Raw genomic sequence first — 18,045 nt, 5'->3', positions numbered from 1 at the left:
GTGTGGAGGATTAAAGCTGTAACCTCTGAACTCTAAACTGTGGTAAATCGAAGTCTAAGGTTTGGAATTCAACAAACCAGTTAATTAAGCATAGTTTGTCAGGTTCAAATGTTGTAGCAAAGTGGGATTAATCTAAAATGGAAGCAAAATGTTCTAAACTTCTCTTTGCAGCTGAATCCAAAGATGAGGAGCGTATGAATTTGAGGCTCACCAGGACTCATTCTCACAGCACTAAACATTTAAGCATTGTGTCTGAACCAGTTAAGTAAGTCTAACCACACTGCTAGCATTCACTGTAAGCATGAGCTTCACAAAAACGGGGTATATGCACAAAGCCACATTTCAGAATTCTAACGAAGATCCCAAACAACGGCAGCTGTATAGATTCCCGATCCCTTAATATTTACAAATCTAGTTCATTGTAGTTGCTTAAAGCTGCTACTAGTGATCGTTTCCTAAAAGTGTGAAGAAAATCTCTTCTGTTTTTACTCTCTGGCCATGGAGAACTTTTAAGAGCAGTAGTCACCAGATGGCACTACTATACTATAGGTTGATTCAGTGTTACACTGGAGTAGGGCATCCGAAATCAGGGGACTGTATACAGTCATCTCTGAGCTATCTAGGTGTCTACAAGATTAGAAGCCTTTGGTCATGCAAGTTTTATTGTTAAAGACTGAGCACATCAGTGAGTGAGATCTTTGCAGCCAGTAAAATAATTTGTTCCCCATGTTAACCCCTGCTCAGTTTTTGTAGGAATATTCCTGAGGGATTCAAATATTGCAGTCGAGAAATGGCTGCAAGTACACCTGCTAGTTTAAAAGGGTAAAGACTGCCAACTGGAATGTGGATTTGGGAGAGGATGAACAAAGAATGACCCTCTTTGGGGTGAGAGGCAGCTTCTCACTGGCACAGCTTCAGTGGAGGAGCCCAGCCACTTCCATTGCTTGCTAAGGCACTATATAAACCAAGACACATGGTGGTGACTCCTCACCACCACCACCACCCATGCCCTGCATGCATTCAGAGGAGCCTCCAATGCCTGAAGGCTAACTTCCTTAAGAAACAGCATGGTGCATCCATGATGTCCTTGACTCTGTGAAACAGATCTCATTAAATCAGACTAGCATGATTACAGCCACAAAGGAGTGATGAGGAGCAGTACATTGGTCATCTCCCATGGAATGGTTCCCGACTGAGCCTAGTGGACTGGAAGTGCCCAGAAGTGTGAGAGGAAGAAAGACTGGAAGACTCCCATTTAAGTGAGAAAGTGATATTTACTTCATGTGGTTGCTGTCCTTATGATACGGTTTGATTGTAATCATTCAGTGAAGAGAAACCTCTGACTTCTGCAGTGCATAAACTCAGTGGCTTAGTGAATGCTGCAGCATGTCTAACTACAAAAAGAAGCATTTGCATTCAAAATATAATTGTTTGGAGCATCAACATGCGGATGTAAAAACAGCAAGTAAAAAGGACAAGTAATTTGGAGTTTACAAATTACAGAGAGGTAGCCATGTTAATCTGTTGCAGCAAAAAACAGAACAAAAAATTGTGGTACCTTAAGGACTAACATATTTGTTAGTCGAAACAAAATTAAAGAATTCCTTCCAGTAGCCCCTTAGAGACCAACTAAGTTTGTTATTGGTATGAGTATTGAGTATGAGTATTGGTATGGTATAACTTAGTTGGTCTCTAAGGGGCTACTGGAAGGAATGTTTTTATTTTGTTTCAATTATGGCAGACCGACATGGCTACCTACCTATATTTGTTAGTGACAGATCAACACTTTAAAGAGTCTTGAGGCAGGTCCAGCAGGAAGGAAGGAAGGAAGGAAGGGAGGGAGGGAGGGAGGGAGGGAGGGAGTGTGGAAGGAAGGAAGGAAGGAAGGAAGGAAGGAAGGAAGGAAGGAAGGAAGGAAGGAAGGAAGGAAGGAAGGAAGGAAGGAAGGAAGGAAGGAAGGACTCTTTCCCTTGGTTTCCTGCACTAACCATAGTGCAAGCCACGGAGGGGGAGGCAATCAGAGATAGATAAGGGCCTTTTATTTCCAACACTGGGAATCTCACGGGAAATCTCACAATCCCTCGGATGGGAGCCTGCCTTGTCTACTGCTCCCATGGCACAGATGCTATTGGGAGGTAGACACCACTGTCCACCTCTAAAAAGAGTATCTGATTAGTCTTCCTTTGCAGAAAGAGATGTAAAAATCATAAAGTAAATGTAAAATAAATAAAATGCTACTCCTGCTTCATTTTCAAATATATTTATTTTTTTCAAAAAATAATTTACAGAAACGAGATAGGACACTTAATGAAATAAGTGTGTGAGGGTTTTGAAACATATCTTTACACAATAATCACATGGTATAATGAGCATTATATTTTTTAAAAATCTAGTTTACAACTATATTGCCACAAAAAATTGCCAAGGACATCTTAGAAGAGAAGAACATATATTTTTCATTTAACAATTGTTATAAGTACTACTCTTACAACAGTAAACTGAATGGAATTCTAACATTAAAAGGACAGCATTCTATATTTGATGACAAGAAGCTTCAAATGCATGATTAAATATATTTAATTTTCCAGTATAATTGCAAAAGCAAGAAAATAGAGTTCTGCTTTCTTTAAATACACACTGTAAAAATGTATACAGTGAAGTCAAGGTAGCTAGGGATGGGGCTATCTGCTCCCCAAGTGGGATATAATAAAATAAGGAACATCTTTACCACAAGATAGCTTTGTTTACTGTATATTTCCCTCCCACTCTCAATAGCATAACTGAACAGTGTGGACTAGCTAATGGCAGAAAAACCACAAGAAAACACTTAAAATGCAGTATTTTGGTGGTACATGATTTGTTCAAAAAAAAAAGCACAGTCATGTTTGTATCATATTAGGTCCAATTTATTGTCCTGCTAAAGACAGAGCACAGAAAAAGTCTCTTGTGAAGCTGTGTATCATTTAGCATTTTGTTCCAGAGCAGAGTACTCCATTTCTGATACCCTAGAAGTATCGATTAGTTTGGTAAGGCCTGTTTTGGCGGAGTACTTAAAGATGAATGCCTTCATGAGCTCATACTTGTAGTTTCGGTGGATGAAGCTGTAGAGGATGGGGTTGATGCAGCAGTGAGCCAGAGACAAACACTGAGTCACATGAAGAGCCGCAAAGACGAAGCTCTCCATGTAGCAGCTGAAGGGAAGGAAATGGAAGGCCAGCAACAAGTCAAGCAAGACCACGACATGGTATGGCAGCCAGCAGACCAGGAACACAACGACATAGGAAAAAATTATTTTCCCGTTGCTCTTCCTCTCTTGGTCATTAGAGGCAGATATGGCTCTTGCTAGGAGACAATAGAAAATGGCAATGATGGGGAACGGAATGACAAAACCTAGAATGACAGAGCTTAGTTCCATGCTAGCCAACCACTCCTTAGCATTCTCCTCCGGATAGACAGGGCGGCAATAGGTCTCATTGTTGGAGGAAACGGTCTTCAGGTAGTGGGTATCAGGGATAGACACAACGAAAGCAAAAAGCCAGACAAAGATGCAGATGCAACGGCGGATCCTCTTCTTTTTCACACTGCTGGAGGTTGTGAAGCAGGCCACTGAGAGGTATCGATCCACGCTCATGCACGCCAGGAAGAAGATGCTCCCATATAGATTGATGGAAAACACGAGGTGAGTGATCTTGCAAGTGATCTCTCCCATGTGCCACTGGCCATGCTGAACAAGGGAGACCACCCAGACTGGAAGAGTGATGATCACACACAGGTCGGCAATGGCCAAATTGAAGATATAGAGATGAGTTTCGTAGCCCGTTGTTTTGGCTTGGAAGTTCATCCAGACAACCACAAAATTGGCCACTAAGCCTATCATAAATATAAATATATAAAAAATGGAGAGGGTGTAAAGCATGGCACTTTTGTTGAGCATCGTTGGGCATGATAAGGAGTCCACCGTGATGCAGTCTCCACTGCCACAAGTCAAGTTGGTTTCAGTGAAATTCTCCACTTCCACATGTTCAAATAGGTTTGGCAAATCAATGGTATTCATAGCTGGCCGATCTGGGATGGAGAGAGTCTAAGGCAAAAGAAAGCAGCAAGAAGAGAAAGGATGAGCATCTTGGTTAACAAAAACAGCCATTTTTAAACAAATGCCTTCATTCCGAATAACCTTACCCCCAGTCCAGAGACACTTTGTGCACTGAATGTTTTGGTTCAGTGGCATCTTACACAACACCCTTCAGATTTTAAACAAACTACTAGAAAGGGGGAGGGACCACCACTGTCATAAAAATATTCAGAAAACAATAGAAAGGAAACATTGGCATTTTGTACACTTTTTCTTTAAGTGATAGTTCTGTTGCACTGCAGTCTCTGGCTGTAAGATACACAAAGACATCAGGGTTAAATAACTGTTGGGTGTCTGTCATCTATAAGTTAAATCATATAGCTCTTGATATAATAAATGTATCCTATCTGCTTACCCTAGTAGTTTCAAAACTACAATTCTAGGCTAAAGGGTTAGCCTGCAATACTGTACTCAGGCTTCCCATTAGAATAAACGCATCAAAGTGTCTGAAAATTGCTGGCAAACACTGTCATCCCTTGCTTTAAAAAGGTAAAGGGACCCCTGACCATTAGGTCCAGTCACGGATGACTCTGGGGTTGCGGCACTCATCTTGCGTTATTGGCCGAGGGAGCCGGCGGACAGCTTCCAGGTCATGTGGCCAGCATGACAAAGCCGCTTCTTGTGAACCAGAGGGAAACACCATTTACCTTCCCTATTTATCTACTTGCACTTCGACGTGCTTTCGAACTGCTAGGTTGGCAGGAGCTGGGACCGAACAATGCAAGCTCATCCCATCGCGGGGATTTGAACCACCAACCTTCTGATCAGGTAGTTCTAGGCTCTGTGGTTTAACCCACAGCACCACCTGCGTCCCTTGCTTTAGAAAACACTAAAATCAAATCTTGCTGGATGGGGCCATCAGTTTATAGTGTTCAAGGCTTTTACAATTTTAGTGGGATTTTTGATGAGGCTGCATAAAATTGAGAACTGTAGTGCAATGTTTGCCCAGTAAATCCCCAACCATTTTTTTTCTAAATAACCTTGGAGAAAGCTGTTCAAAGACAGCAGTCTTTATATTAATTCAAGTGGCGGTTTGGGATGCCATTAAGGGTGGCAAGGCTGATAACAGACAGATCTGATCCATGACATTTCCACTGAAAAGTTCTTCTGCATAAATTGTGTAGACATGAAGAGGAGCTGGGCAAGACCACAGGTGTTCATTAGTGAAAGAAGAGGTGCCATATTTCATTGTATGAGGCATCATCATGCCTTGGGTTGGCCCTAAGCAATTTGAAAAGGCAAAAGTTACTGCTTCAGAATTTGATATCTACCTACTGCAACAGCCTTTTGATTTTCCACACCCTTTACCACATTCATCATGAGGTGATGGTGGCAGCAATTATTAAATGTATTTATCTTGGGTTCTCTTGGCACAGACTTAATGGTTTGGCAGAATGCTTTTTTACAGTATTAGGACAAGTTTAATACTATGTTCCTTTCCACACAAAGTTGTGAGAGCAAATGGATAAGAAGAACACCATACTGGATGCAAGTACAAATTTAGAGAACCCAGTTAAGTGACTGTTCTCACTACTTGCCCAAGGTAAAACACACTAGTCAGAAGCGCAATGCCTGGAGGTTCTTTTCCCACAGATTATGGTCAAAAACTAGTGATAAACTATGGATAAACTATGGATAAAATTGTTCAAAGTTATGTAGTACTTATGTAGTAATTGTTCAAAGTTATGTAGTAAATTTGCAGGATGACCCAAATTTCACTGGATGACCCTGTGCTATAGTATTTTGATGAAGACCAGGTTGGTTTTTATATAGTTGGTCTTCCTTTCCATATCATTTATCAATGATAAAACTTTTTTTTTACTTTGATTGCTTTTCTGACATTTATATCCCACCATTCCTCCATGATGCAGCTAGTGGAGGGGGCCCCCGTCTGCTGTGGAGGCTCCTGCTCACACCCAGGGGGAGCTCTGTGGGGTGCATAAACGTGCATAAACTTTATGGATTAGGCAGAAATTCAATAGGTGAAGGTTTTTCCCAGGACAGAGGGACAACGGTGGTATTTTATGTAGTCAGAAGTGGAAAGGCTTACTATGAAGACTGGCAGTGTATTGAGAAAGTGAGGAACAGTGTTATACTAGGAAGTACCATTGAGAACTAAATACTGTATGTAAAGAAAGAAAAAGACTTACAGTTGAGACTTCTCTAGAATGCTTGGCATTTCTTTCAGCTTTTTAAGCATTTAGAATAAAACTCATTGCTATAAATATATTGGAACTGAAAGATCTGAAGCAGCAGTTATTATAAGAATCAGTCAGGATGAGAAATGGCTAAAAGCCTTCAGAAACTGTTCTTTTCTGATTTAACAATGGTTTTATCTTTGAGCAACTCCAGCAGGTTGTCTTATCCCCTTGTAATCATTTACATTGGCTCAGAAGGATTCTGAAAATTAAAACTCCTGGCACTGAAACCAGAATCCTGCCCTTCTCCTTCATTCATCTCTGATCTCCTTTTGTGGCCAGTCTCTGTGCTGCTATCAGACGGTGGTGGCAACCAAAGCCTAAAGAGAGATGCTGAATGGCTCCAAGGAGAGCTAGTGCAGTGGTGCCCTCTGGGTGGTGCTGTGTGCCTCATGACCCCCAAGCTCAAAGACAGAAGGCTACCATTTCTTCACATCAGATCTCACTGCATCCCAGCCACCTGAAGCAAAGATGTACGGTTGGATGCCTTTCTGCCTTGTGGCACAATAACACTTTTGAGCCTAGTTTGAGTCGGGGTGGTAAGACTATCTCCAACCAGGTGTATTTCAGTTCCTCAGGTAGGTGGACATGTCATGCCTCCTCTCCACCCAGCAACTTTCCTCATTGGCAGCAGTTTCATCAAACAAATTGCTCTCCAAACTCAGGATAGTTTAATGTATTATGGGATGCATGAGTCGCTGAGGAGTGCATGGTATTCTAGATCTGGAAGGTGCCTACACACAGAGAGAGATGCTGTGATTTGTGCTCCTTAGAGCTTTTCAAAAGAATGCCTGCCACTTACATATCAGAAGGCGGAGACTTTTAGTAATGCTGCCGGGCACTTCAGAGCTTGGGTGGGGAATCTTAGGCCTGGGCCTGAACGTGGCCTTCCAGGCCTCTCGGTATGGTCCTTGGGGCTGTTACCAGGCCACACACCCCATTGCCATGCCCCCTTCAGAAGCTCTGCTCTGTTGCTCACTCTGTGCTTCTGCACAACTGGAATGAGCTCTTGGACTCTTGGTTGCCTGGAATGGTGGGGGCGATGATGAGATGGGGTGTGCATGCTGGGGGTGTTTATAGAAACCACTAACATTTCTTGTACTAGGTAAGAATAATACCTGTCACTCTACTCACCACTGTGGCCCCCAGAAGGCTGCCCATGAAGGAATGTGGTCCTTAGGCTGTAAAAGGTCCCCCACCCCTGACATGGAGATATGGAAGTCAAAGGACTGGTTGAAAATGACCACACTCGTTTCTTCCTTTTGAAAACATACACAGCCCTACCAAACCTTTAAGCGTTAGGATTATGCATTTCCAATACAGTTGTGCCTCGGTTGTCAAATGCCCTGGAACTCGGACCTTTTGGCTCCCTAACTCTGCAAACCCGGAAGTGATTGTTCCGGTTTGCGAATGTTCTTTTGGAACCCGACTGTCCGGCGGAGCTTCCGCAGCTTCTGATTGGCTGCAGGAGCTTCTTGCAGCCAATCAGAAGCCGCGATTTGATTTTCAAACATTTTGGAAGTTGAACGGACTTCTGGAATGGATTCCATTCGACTTCCAAGGTACGACTGTACTCATTTCATACAAAGTTGTCTACACCCGCTACCCCTTCTTGGATGGTTGCCAGGCCAAACTTTTACAGAACTTGCCTATTGAACTAGTAACTTGCTCCCTTCTCTGCTTACTCTGGCCTGTGGGGCAGCGTTAATTTGATTTAGCAAACAGCTACATGTGGAAGCCAAGAAAGTACTTATCTGGCAGCCTCCTTTTATGAACATCTCGGAGCTCTCTCTTCCCCATTAAACATCACCCTCGTAATGGAAACTCTGGCAAGATGGCCAAGGCGTGCTTCTGCAGACTGACCGGAGACCAAATGAAATCAGCAACACTGGATAAACCATCAGGAAGGACTGAATCTGCAGCCATCAAGAGACTGCTTTGGGAATGCATGCTGTGGACAACTGAAGCAAAAAAGAAGTCTTCTGAACAGAGGAGGGCAGTGAAAAATTGTGGGCAGCTCAGATGTGGTTATGTAGGAGGTACAAAACCACGACCAGCTGCTTTCTTTTACTCCCTGCCACAATTCAGTTAGTTATAATGAGAAACAGCCCTTATATTGTCAAGGTAAGGCATGGAGCTGGAAAGCTCAACCCTCTCCTCCAAGGGGTAGAACCACTGCTGCCTTCCATCCAGCTAAGAGGAGCTATGCCCTGTCGATCTCAAGATTGCAGTATTGGAGTGCCCTCTACATGGTATGGCCTGTGAAGAGAGTTTGAAAACTGCACCTGGTCCAGAATATGGCAGCTTCACCCAAGTTACCCACCTCACAATGATGGACGCATGCTACATCTGCCCTTAAAATACTACACTGGCTACCGGCCAGGTTGCAGGCTCACTTAGAAGTGATATGGTCTACTTTGCTTTTTAAAAACTTTCAGGTTCTAAATCAGCCTTCTCAACCTTGGGACCCCAGATGTTGTTGGACAACAACTCCATAGTCCTTATCTGGCAAGACCATTGGCCAGGGGTGATGGGAGTTGTAGTCCAACAATATCAGAGAAGCCAAGGTTCAGAAAGGCTTCTCTGAATTGTCAGGATCAAACTGTCTGAATGAACACCTTCTCTTCTATCCCCCCCCCCCTCAATTTGCAAGGAACACCCTACTCAGAATGCCCTTGTCATCTAGTGAAAAGCACAAGATATTCTTCGTGGTAGCTTTCTCCCCTTCTAAAAAGGCCAATCCAGTCAATTCTCTTTCATCTTTGGAAAAAACCTGGGCTGTGAGGCTGCTGAACTGAAGTTGTTTTTATTAATCTGCTGGTTGGACAAATCTATGGAATAATAGTGTTTATACAGATGTTGAATTTTAAGATGCAATTTAAATGCCCAACCCAACTTTTTCACTAATTCTAGGGTGTGTAAGGTGCAGCAACTGTTTATATCTATGCCCCACAATTGTCCATTCCGAAATTGCCAAGTTCTTTCTCTTTCTCTCTTCTGTTCCTCCACAAGCTGCTGTAGTATTGGATAAGAGAGAGAACAGCATCAGAAAGGGACTAACTCTGCACAGATTTACTCTTTTTGTCTTATCTTCATGCAGTTATTATTGCATGGTGTTTTAAAACTTTCACTGTAAGATGACCTGATTTGGCAAGTTTTAATACAAAACGTAAAAATAAAGAGAAGTTGGATCCTTCCTGAGGACCAAACTAGAAACATGATGCTAGCAAATCTGTTGTTTAAACCCAGAGCTCCCACCTTCACGAAGAAGCTATATTTTAGCAGCAAAGGGGTTGCATGCATGGAGAGAGGGGTAGCCCTCCTCACATACAAGGTCTGTCCTCCAAACGTCACTTTCTCCACTGCTGAGATCCAGTACGCAAAGTGTAGGCCTACTCAGTTAGGGGGAAAGGCAAATTTAGCCACGGGTTCTATACCTTCTCCCATTGTGCTTCTTTAGCCTACCTCCACCGAAACCTTTTTATCTGAGCATAAAGCTCATAGATCTACCATATCATATCTAGTTTGACCCTAACACAATCTGATTTATCTTTCTTTACTGAGATTTTTCACAAGAAAGACAAACATCCACACATCATCCAGGCTCAGGACCCTGGACAGATGCCACAGAGCTCATCCAACTTCACAACAAAGACTCACCCACTTCTCTTTGATTCGAGGTAATCCCTTGTTTATTCATGCCACCAATGCCTGCAATATATTTTAATCCCACTCTTATTGTTGTCAAATGGTGTTTAACAATATATTAATACAGAGCGTCTCTCTGTGTGTGTGTGTGTGTGTGTGTGTGTGTGCAAGTGTTAAAGCTGCATGCTCTTTCAGAGCAAGGAACACTGTTTGCCTTCAGTAGCACCTTAAAGACCAACTAAGTTTATATTTTGGTATGAGCTTTCGTGTGCATGCACACTTCTTCAGATACACTAGAAACAGAAGTGTCAGACCCTATATATATACAGAGGGTGGTGGTGGTGGGTGGGAATGGGTGATGGGCTGATGGGAGTGGTAAACCTGTAGATGGCTGTTAATGGCTGCTGATGGCTGCAATTAGTCCTGGGCTGAGGTGCTAAAGAAAGCTTGATCATGCATAATGAGATAAGAATCCAATGTCTCTATTCATCCCAGGTGCTTCCATGGTTTTAAGCTTGGTAATAATTTCCAATTCAGCAACTTCTCTTTCCAGTCTTACCAAGCTTAAAACCATGGAAGCACCTGGGATGAATAGAGACATCGGATTCTTATCTCATATGCATGATCAAGCTTTCTTTAGCACCTCAGCCCAGGACTAATTGCAGCCATCAGCAGCCATTAACAGCCATCTACAGGTTTACCACTCCCATCAGCCCATCACCCATTCCCACCCACCCCCACCACCCTCTGTATATATATAGGGTCTGACACTTCTGTTTCTAGTGTATCTGAAGAAGTGTGCATGCACACGAAAGCTCATACCAAAATATAAACTTAGTTGGTCTTTAAGGTGCTACTGAAGGAATTTTTTTATTTTGCTTCGACTCAGACCAACACGGCTACCTACCTGTAACTGTTTGCCTTGTCAAAGCAAGATTGGTTTTAGTACTACTGCTCAGAACATACTGCCCTCTACTGAAAAAAAATGTATCGGAAATTCTGGTACAACTTCTCCAAGATTTGCAAGCTTCTTTAGTTTTAAAAACAATCAATAGACATAGCACCATGTGCAGAGGCATATCTAGGGGTTGGCCAACTTGGCCCCAGCGGGGGAGGGGACACAAAAATCAATGCTCTTCCCTCTGGCTTGGAGTGGCTAGGATCCTGCCCCACTGGCCGCCTACTCCTTGGCTGCCCTGCCACTGCTCTGGGTGGCTCAGTGGAGGAATCCGGTCACTGGCATGGGCCATCGCAGCAGCCCTCCAGGGCTCTCTCCCAAGAGAAAGGCAATGGAAAGCAACACTTTTGAGTTTCTTGTCCATGGTCTCTCCTAGCTTCAGAGGCGCCAATACATCTCCTTGCCAGGGGCACAAGAGATGTGGGGGGAGCACAAATACACCTCCTTGTCAGTGGTGCAAGGGAGCTTAGGGAGCTCTGACAAGTGTGCAAAAGGCTTCTCAGAATTTTGCATTTTATTTGTGGACAGAAAAATTGGGGTATAGGAGAAGTGCATTTCCATACATTTATTCAAGGAAACATAAATTCTTGAACAGTTGCTTGGGTGTGAGACTCACCATTAGCAGTGGCAGTAAAACAGCTTATTTTATTTTATTTTATTTTCCCAACTGGGGGTGTTGCTGTTTTGGGTACTGCTGCTCTTTCAACTGGCAACAGCAGCAGCAACCATGTGAGCAAAGTGGCCTCCATTTTGCATCCTCCACAATGTCCCAGATCAAGCATCGTTCCAGGACATGAAGGGGGGAGCACACAAATAAATGGAGAATATTCAGAGGAAAATGAATTGTCTCTGTAAAAAACATTTGCCTAGGAATTTCTAAGTCATTTTGGCCCAGTTCTACCGGGTAGCTACAGTGGTACCCCTGTTTATGAACGTTTCTGGTTACGCACGCTTCGGCTTACGAACTCCGCTAACCCGGAAGTAGTTGCTCCTGGTTGCGAACTTCGCGAGCACGCAGCAGGAGGTGCCATTAGCGAAAGCGCGCCTCAGGATAAGAACTGTTTCAAGTTAAGAACGGACCTCCGGAACAAATTAAGTTCGTAACCAGAAGTACCACTGTATCAGTAAACAAACATGTGGCTATCAGGGAATCAGGGCCATCTTCCTCATATTTCATGAAAACAGACTGAGGAGGCCTCACACAAACAATATAGTTTAAAATACATGTTTCCAAAGGGAATAAAGAGTGTGAATACAGTATTGTCATGAAACTACCGAAGTTACCTGCCTGCACCACCAATGTCACTTAGTTCTCTACATCCCTGTTCATCCCTGTTCATTCACCTGCAAGTCGCTAACTGCTTCTGCTGCCACTGACTTGGACATCTAATGGCATGTCTATGGGGCAGAGATGCGATATTTCTATGCATTCAACTCGTGTTGATACTAAAAAAATATTTAAGTTATACCAACAAGAAAATCTTATTAGCAAGAAAAAAACCATGTCATTTACCACCACACTACTCAGAGAAGCTGGAACTCATTAGAGCAGAGTTTCCCAAACTTGGGTCTCCAGCTGTTTTTGGACTACAACTCCCATCATCCCTAGCTAGCAGGACCAGTGGTCAGGGATCATGGGACCTGTAGTCCGAAAACAGCTGGAGTCCCAAGTTTGGGAATCTCTGCTTTAGAGCTATAACCAATTCCTCCCCCTCCCCAAAATAAGTTTCTAATCCTCATTGTTAAGTTTTTAAAAGAGAAAGTTTATTAGTATCCTACCCTTTCACCAGGAAGCTAAAGAAGGGAATCCATAAGTTACCCAGGTGGCCTCCCATCCAGGTACTGAATGGGTCTAAACCTGCTTAGCTTCAACAAGGTTGCTGCATCACATGACTTTTAGACTGTAACTCTGGGACTTCTATATCTTGGGAGGACCTTCAGTTACTCCCCTTTCTTCCCATCTCTGCTCCTCTGACATTCCAGTGCAAAAACATTGCAAGCAACTGCACAATTAGAATGCAGTATTCAACTTGTATAAATGAAGGAAATCAACACATTTATTTAGCCTATTCATCAAAGGAGTTCATCATATCTATTTTAAATTATCTAGATGTATGTTACCCACTACTTTCAATCCTAATACTAACTAGATAGTAAAATAATTTATTTGCTTTAAAGAATTAAGTTACTACTAATACTCTACAATCTGAAAGGACAGGGGTGAGTGAAAAAGAAGTTATAATCATGCTTAAACTTGAAAATAAAATGTAGTTTTCTTTGCTTATATGCAGGGTTCAGGCATGTTTGCTTTGACTTGCCTTAATCGGCTTACATCAGCTGACAGTACTGGCTTATCACCACAATGGAAATAGAAACTGAAAAAGGAATCTCCTGGCTGAGTCAAGCACATTAAAACGTAACTTGGTTTAATGTTGTGGAATCAACAGCTTATTACATTTTAACTGTCCCACTAAAAGCATCACATTCCAACAAACGCAAAGAGAATTTCAGTGTGAATTTTAAGGAAATGTTTTCAAAAAGGAGCTCAGATTGATCAATGGTAGTGCTAGATCAACACAGTGAAATCAACAATTGGGTGAGATACTATTCCCTGGCAAAAGACATGCCCCTCCTCCCTGCAATGGGATAGAATAACAGCCCGTGAAAGAAAAGGATTTAAGCTGATTGTAGGCTTTGTGGCCACCTGCCAGTGCTCACCCCAGAATAGCAAGGGAGTCTAGCCCAGTGTGCCAGCTGAAACGTAAAACAAAGCAATCTTGACTGTTTGTTAATGAATGGATCTGAGGTCCCTCTGCATGCCAGTCAGAACTCTCCCAGGACATGCTCAAGAAACTGTGCTGCCCAGTCTACTTTTATTCTGCAGCTATCTCAATGTTTGTGTTGCAAGACCCCATGATGCTATTTAGATGCTTGCATGCCAACAATGCACAGCCCCAGCCAGAAAAGTGATATGCTCAAATCGCCAAAGGGATTAGCTATTGATATTGATGATCTGGGACAGCCATATCCAGAGGCAATTGCAATAGAAGACGAGTCTGTCTATTGTCTGGGATTGTTCCAGTAAGCAGAGCTGGGGGGTCTCAGTCCTCTGGCCAGGGAGACCAGAACTATTCTGCCCCTTACTCTCGATTTAGAAGGGCAGTGAGAATGGCAGGCTGGGTAACTGTTGTAAGGCTGCATTTAAAGGAACAGCAGGTGGCTTCGATGACAGAGAAATCAGGTTTCTGAAACAGTCCACATCTGGAATCATAGCAGGAAAACAAAGATTTATACAGTCTTCCGTGTTATTCATTCATCCTCTTCATACATAAAAAACCAAGTCCTCCCAGGCACTTGATTTCCTAGCTCACCCTTTCCTTTTCCTTCGCCCAAGAAAGAATTGGATTCTGTGAGAGGATGTTTGCTGCCGTAACCAAATCACACAGCCAAATAGCTCCCCTTGTCCCCTTTGCCTTCAAGAAGCAAACCACCCTCCTTTGATACTGCATAGCTCCGAATTTACTTTTAACATGGCCTTTGGCATTTTGGAATTAATATGCAGAACCCAATTCTGCAAACTTCAAATCATTCTGCACATTATGGATAATCAGGTGGTAAAATTCAGACTGCAGGATGGGTTCTTATTTTGAATGTTTCACATATAAAAAATGTCCTACCTTGTACATCAAGGGGTGGGGCTGGGGAAGTCTTTATCCCAATGGCACTACTTTTCTAAACAAAGTGTTTTTTTTTCAGAGAGGGAGCTTTAAAAAATACAGAACTACACTTGCCATCCGAAGTGACACAGTCCAGAATTCTGCCATGTCAGCCTATCGTCTCATTCTGCATAAGGACTAAAATACTGAGCCTGTATTGTTCCTATTACACATTTCTCTCTCTCTCTCTCTCTCTCTCTCTCACACACACACACACACACACACACACACACCTATTCCACAGCAACATTTATTATGGAATACTGTATTAAAACAAAGACAGAATTTCATCTTTTATTGGCACAACTTCTGTTGGTCTAAAAATCTGAAAGCTTTAAAAAAAATGCAGCCTATTCTACATCAGATAGTCTTATTTGTGTTGTTAAGGCTGGGTGCAAGCATATGCAGTGTATCTGAAAAACAGACATGAAAGTTGCTCTGTATCTTCTCTACCACCCACAGAACGTCTTAGCTAAATATTCTGAAGTTGTCATTTCCTTTGGCTCTTCTTCCACAAGCTCACAAAGCTGTCCTGCCAACAGCTCCCCAACTTTGATTCTGTGACTGAGATCAAGCAAACCAACAGGGCATGAACCCAACTTAATACTATTTTACACCTTCAAAACTAGGCAGACAATATTAGATGGCATGCGATATTGGAAGACATTTATAGGCAATGCTGCTATCTATTAATAAAGTCAATTAAAATAACAGCACTGCTCCTTTCTTTCTGGTGTAGTGTCTGCTGAAGTAGATCCGCTTGTTCAAAGAAAAATGATTCCTTGTGGAAAGTGTCTTTGTGGTAGGCTACACTTTGCTTCTTCCCCCATCAAACCACGTGACTTTTCCTTCCTAACGTCTGCTCTGTTTAGTCAAATGTTGACAGAAAAAGAACATTTAACATTTCACTCTTTGTAGCTTATTTAATAAAACAGTGGCAAACAACATCTGCAATGTGCAAGGCATGGGAGGAGTCCCTTTCTCTTTTTAAAGAAAACTTGTTCCTGGAACCCTTTAGCAATGAATCAGACCTTCTGCTGGTGGAAAATTCAGGGAAGAGAAACACAGGCCTCTTTGCACAACTGTTTGTCACTTTCCCCTGCAAGTCAGAGACTCAACGACAACAACTAAACTTACAAACAAAAAGTTGCCATAGCCTTGAAACTTTGCAGAATAAAATCTTCTTGGGAATGCCCACTAATACTTTCAGAGGATCATAAAACTTTTAATGAGGCACTCTGACTTTTTTTTTTAACCCTCATTATCCTGCTTTTAGCAACTAAACAGAGTAACTTTACAACTCCTCTTTACTGCTGAAAGTTACAGGGTGGCTGTTTATTGCCCATCCCCTGAATGCCTGTCAGTGAAGGAGCTCCGCTAGACTGCCTGACCCCAACAAATGACAACAACAAAACAAAAGCCGCTCTTCTTTCTCTAGGGGTGTTTAGCTTCCTATTGAAACAGGGATACTGCAAAGCATACAAAAGAGCTGGTGGCAAGTTCTCCCCCTTTTCAAAGTGTGGCTTTGTGAAATTTCTGCAATGTGATCCTAGAATCAGTGACTCACAGAATTGTAGAGTTGGAAGTGACCCCAGGGGTCATCTAGTCCAACCCCATGCGGTGCAGGAATCTCAACTAAACCATCCATGACAGATGGCCCTCCAACCTCTGCTAAAATACTTCCAAGGAAGGAGAGTCCACAAACTTCTTGGGTGAGTCTGTTCCACTGTCAAACAGCTCCTGGTATCAGAAAGTTCTTCCTGATGTTTAGTCGGAATCTCCTTTCTTGTAACTTGAAGTCATTGGTTTGAGTCCTATCATCCAAAGCATGTTTGCTTAGGGTAAATGAGACTTATTCTCTAATGAATGTGCTTAGGAGAGCTGTCCTCCTACAGATTCCTGTGATGTGGCCCCTTGATGTAAATCTCCTTTGTTAACTGGCTTAACTACCGGTAGCACTGAGGATCAAAAGCACTGACTGTTGCCCACAGCCCATTTCTGCTGAGAGTCCCTTGACATGTGCAATGTCATCCCAAAACAGCACAGTGCATTTGATGTGCACACCCCCTAGGACATGTCGTCAGCATTGTAGCTCTGTAGGCTGATGCCATGCACACTTACTCAGAAGTAAGCCCCACTTTCTTCAGTGTGCATGGGGGTGCCTGCCACCTGGGTCCCTATCAATAAGGCTACAGGCTGCAATTCTAGGCACACTTCATTATTATTATAATGCCTTTCTGACCTGCCTTTTATAGATGTATACATCTGCCTAAGGTAAGCCCCACTGACCCATCCAAAATCACGTCTTTAGCCCTGGGTTTAGAAATGGATGTACAGCACAAGTGCTGCAACTCGCTTGGAGATCCGGCTGCCCAGCCGGCAGCCCCAACGAGGAAACTCTCCAGAAGGAAGCTGCCCGCCCCGGCCGGGACGCCATCCCCTCTGGCGGTGCAGCGACGAGGGCGATGCCGACCCCCGGAGAGGAGCGCCGCGGGAAGAAGCGCGGCTCGGCTCGCCTGGCGCTCCGCTTCTCTCCATCCATCCCTCGCCACGCGCCTTTGCCTCCGCAGACGGAGAAGCGACTCGCTCGCCGCGCACAAAGACATTCCGAGGCTGGGACGTGAGAACGGGCCAATGGCCGGAGCGGAACAAAGAAGCCTGCCTGCCGGCGGGACGCCCCCGAGCAAGCCGCCCTCCCTTGCCGCCCCGAGCGCACACGCCGCCGCCGCTGCCGCCGCCGGGCTTCGCGGCCGCCTTCCCGGCGCCGCCTTCCCTTCCCTTCGCCTCGCCTCGCCTGACGGCTCCCCTACCTCGCGGTCTTGGCCGGTGCTGCTCGCGCGAAGCTCGTCCTCCCGAGTCGCCGCTTGCCAGGCACTGCGCTCTCGGGCCGCCGGCCGAGCCTCTTATATCGGTGCGTGTGGGGCTGGGCCGGGGAGCGCGCGGCAGGAAGGCGCCTCTAGGGGGCAGCTCGGCCCACAGGCCGCCCCACAGCCCCGAGGGGGCCGGCTCGTTCCACGCCCGCCCAGCCCAGCGCCGTCCTTCCGCGGAGGGGGGGGGCGCGGAGCTGCGCGCGGGCCGAGAGCACCTGCATCCTGCGAAACGCGCGCCCCCGCAACAACAAAAAACCAACAGCGCGGGGCAAGGAGCGCGCCCGGGGCGTCCGCTCGGCTCCTCGCGGGCTCTGGGCGCGATCCTTGCAAGAGGGGGAGGCGCCCCGCTCCGCACATTCCTCTTTATCACTCGAGGGAAACCGGCACGTCTGCAAATCCTAAGTCCGCCTGCACTGAGGAGGATCCCAGTCCCTTGAACTCCGCGGGTCTGCTTTCCCCATCAAAGGGCGGGCAGCCTTAGGATCACGTTTCGCAACGTGCGCGAGTCCGGAAGGCTGCAATC

The 18,045-nt window shown here is 44.4% G+C and overlaps 1 protein-coding gene across 1 annotated transcript; it reads right to left on the bottom strand.

Annotated features, from left to right (window-relative positions):
- Positions 1–2,268: 2,268 nt before the first annotated feature.
- ACKR3 (atypical chemokine receptor 3) lies at positions 2,269–17,578 on the bottom strand. The gene is made up of 2 exons (XM_035139218.2): positions 17,463–17,578; positions 2,269–4,081 (listed from the first exon to the last, which is right to left on the bottom strand). Exon 2 carries the CDS (start codon positions 4,052–4,054, stop codon positions 2,960–2,962), a length of 1,095 nt encoding a protein of 364 aa, XP_034995109.1. The 5' UTR covers positions 4,055–4,081; positions 17,463–17,578; the 3' UTR covers positions 2,269–2,959.
- Positions 17,579–18,045: the final 467 nt, after the last annotated feature.

This window comes from Zootoca vivipara, chromosome 1 (assembly GCF_963506605.1).
Source record: "Zootoca vivipara chromosome 1, rZooViv1.1, whole genome shotgun sequence".
NCBI classification, from domain to species: Eukaryota; Metazoa; Chordata; class Lepidosauria; order Squamata; family Lacertidae; genus Zootoca; species Zootoca vivipara.
This window is presented reverse-complemented; position numbering and strand designations above follow the sequence as displayed.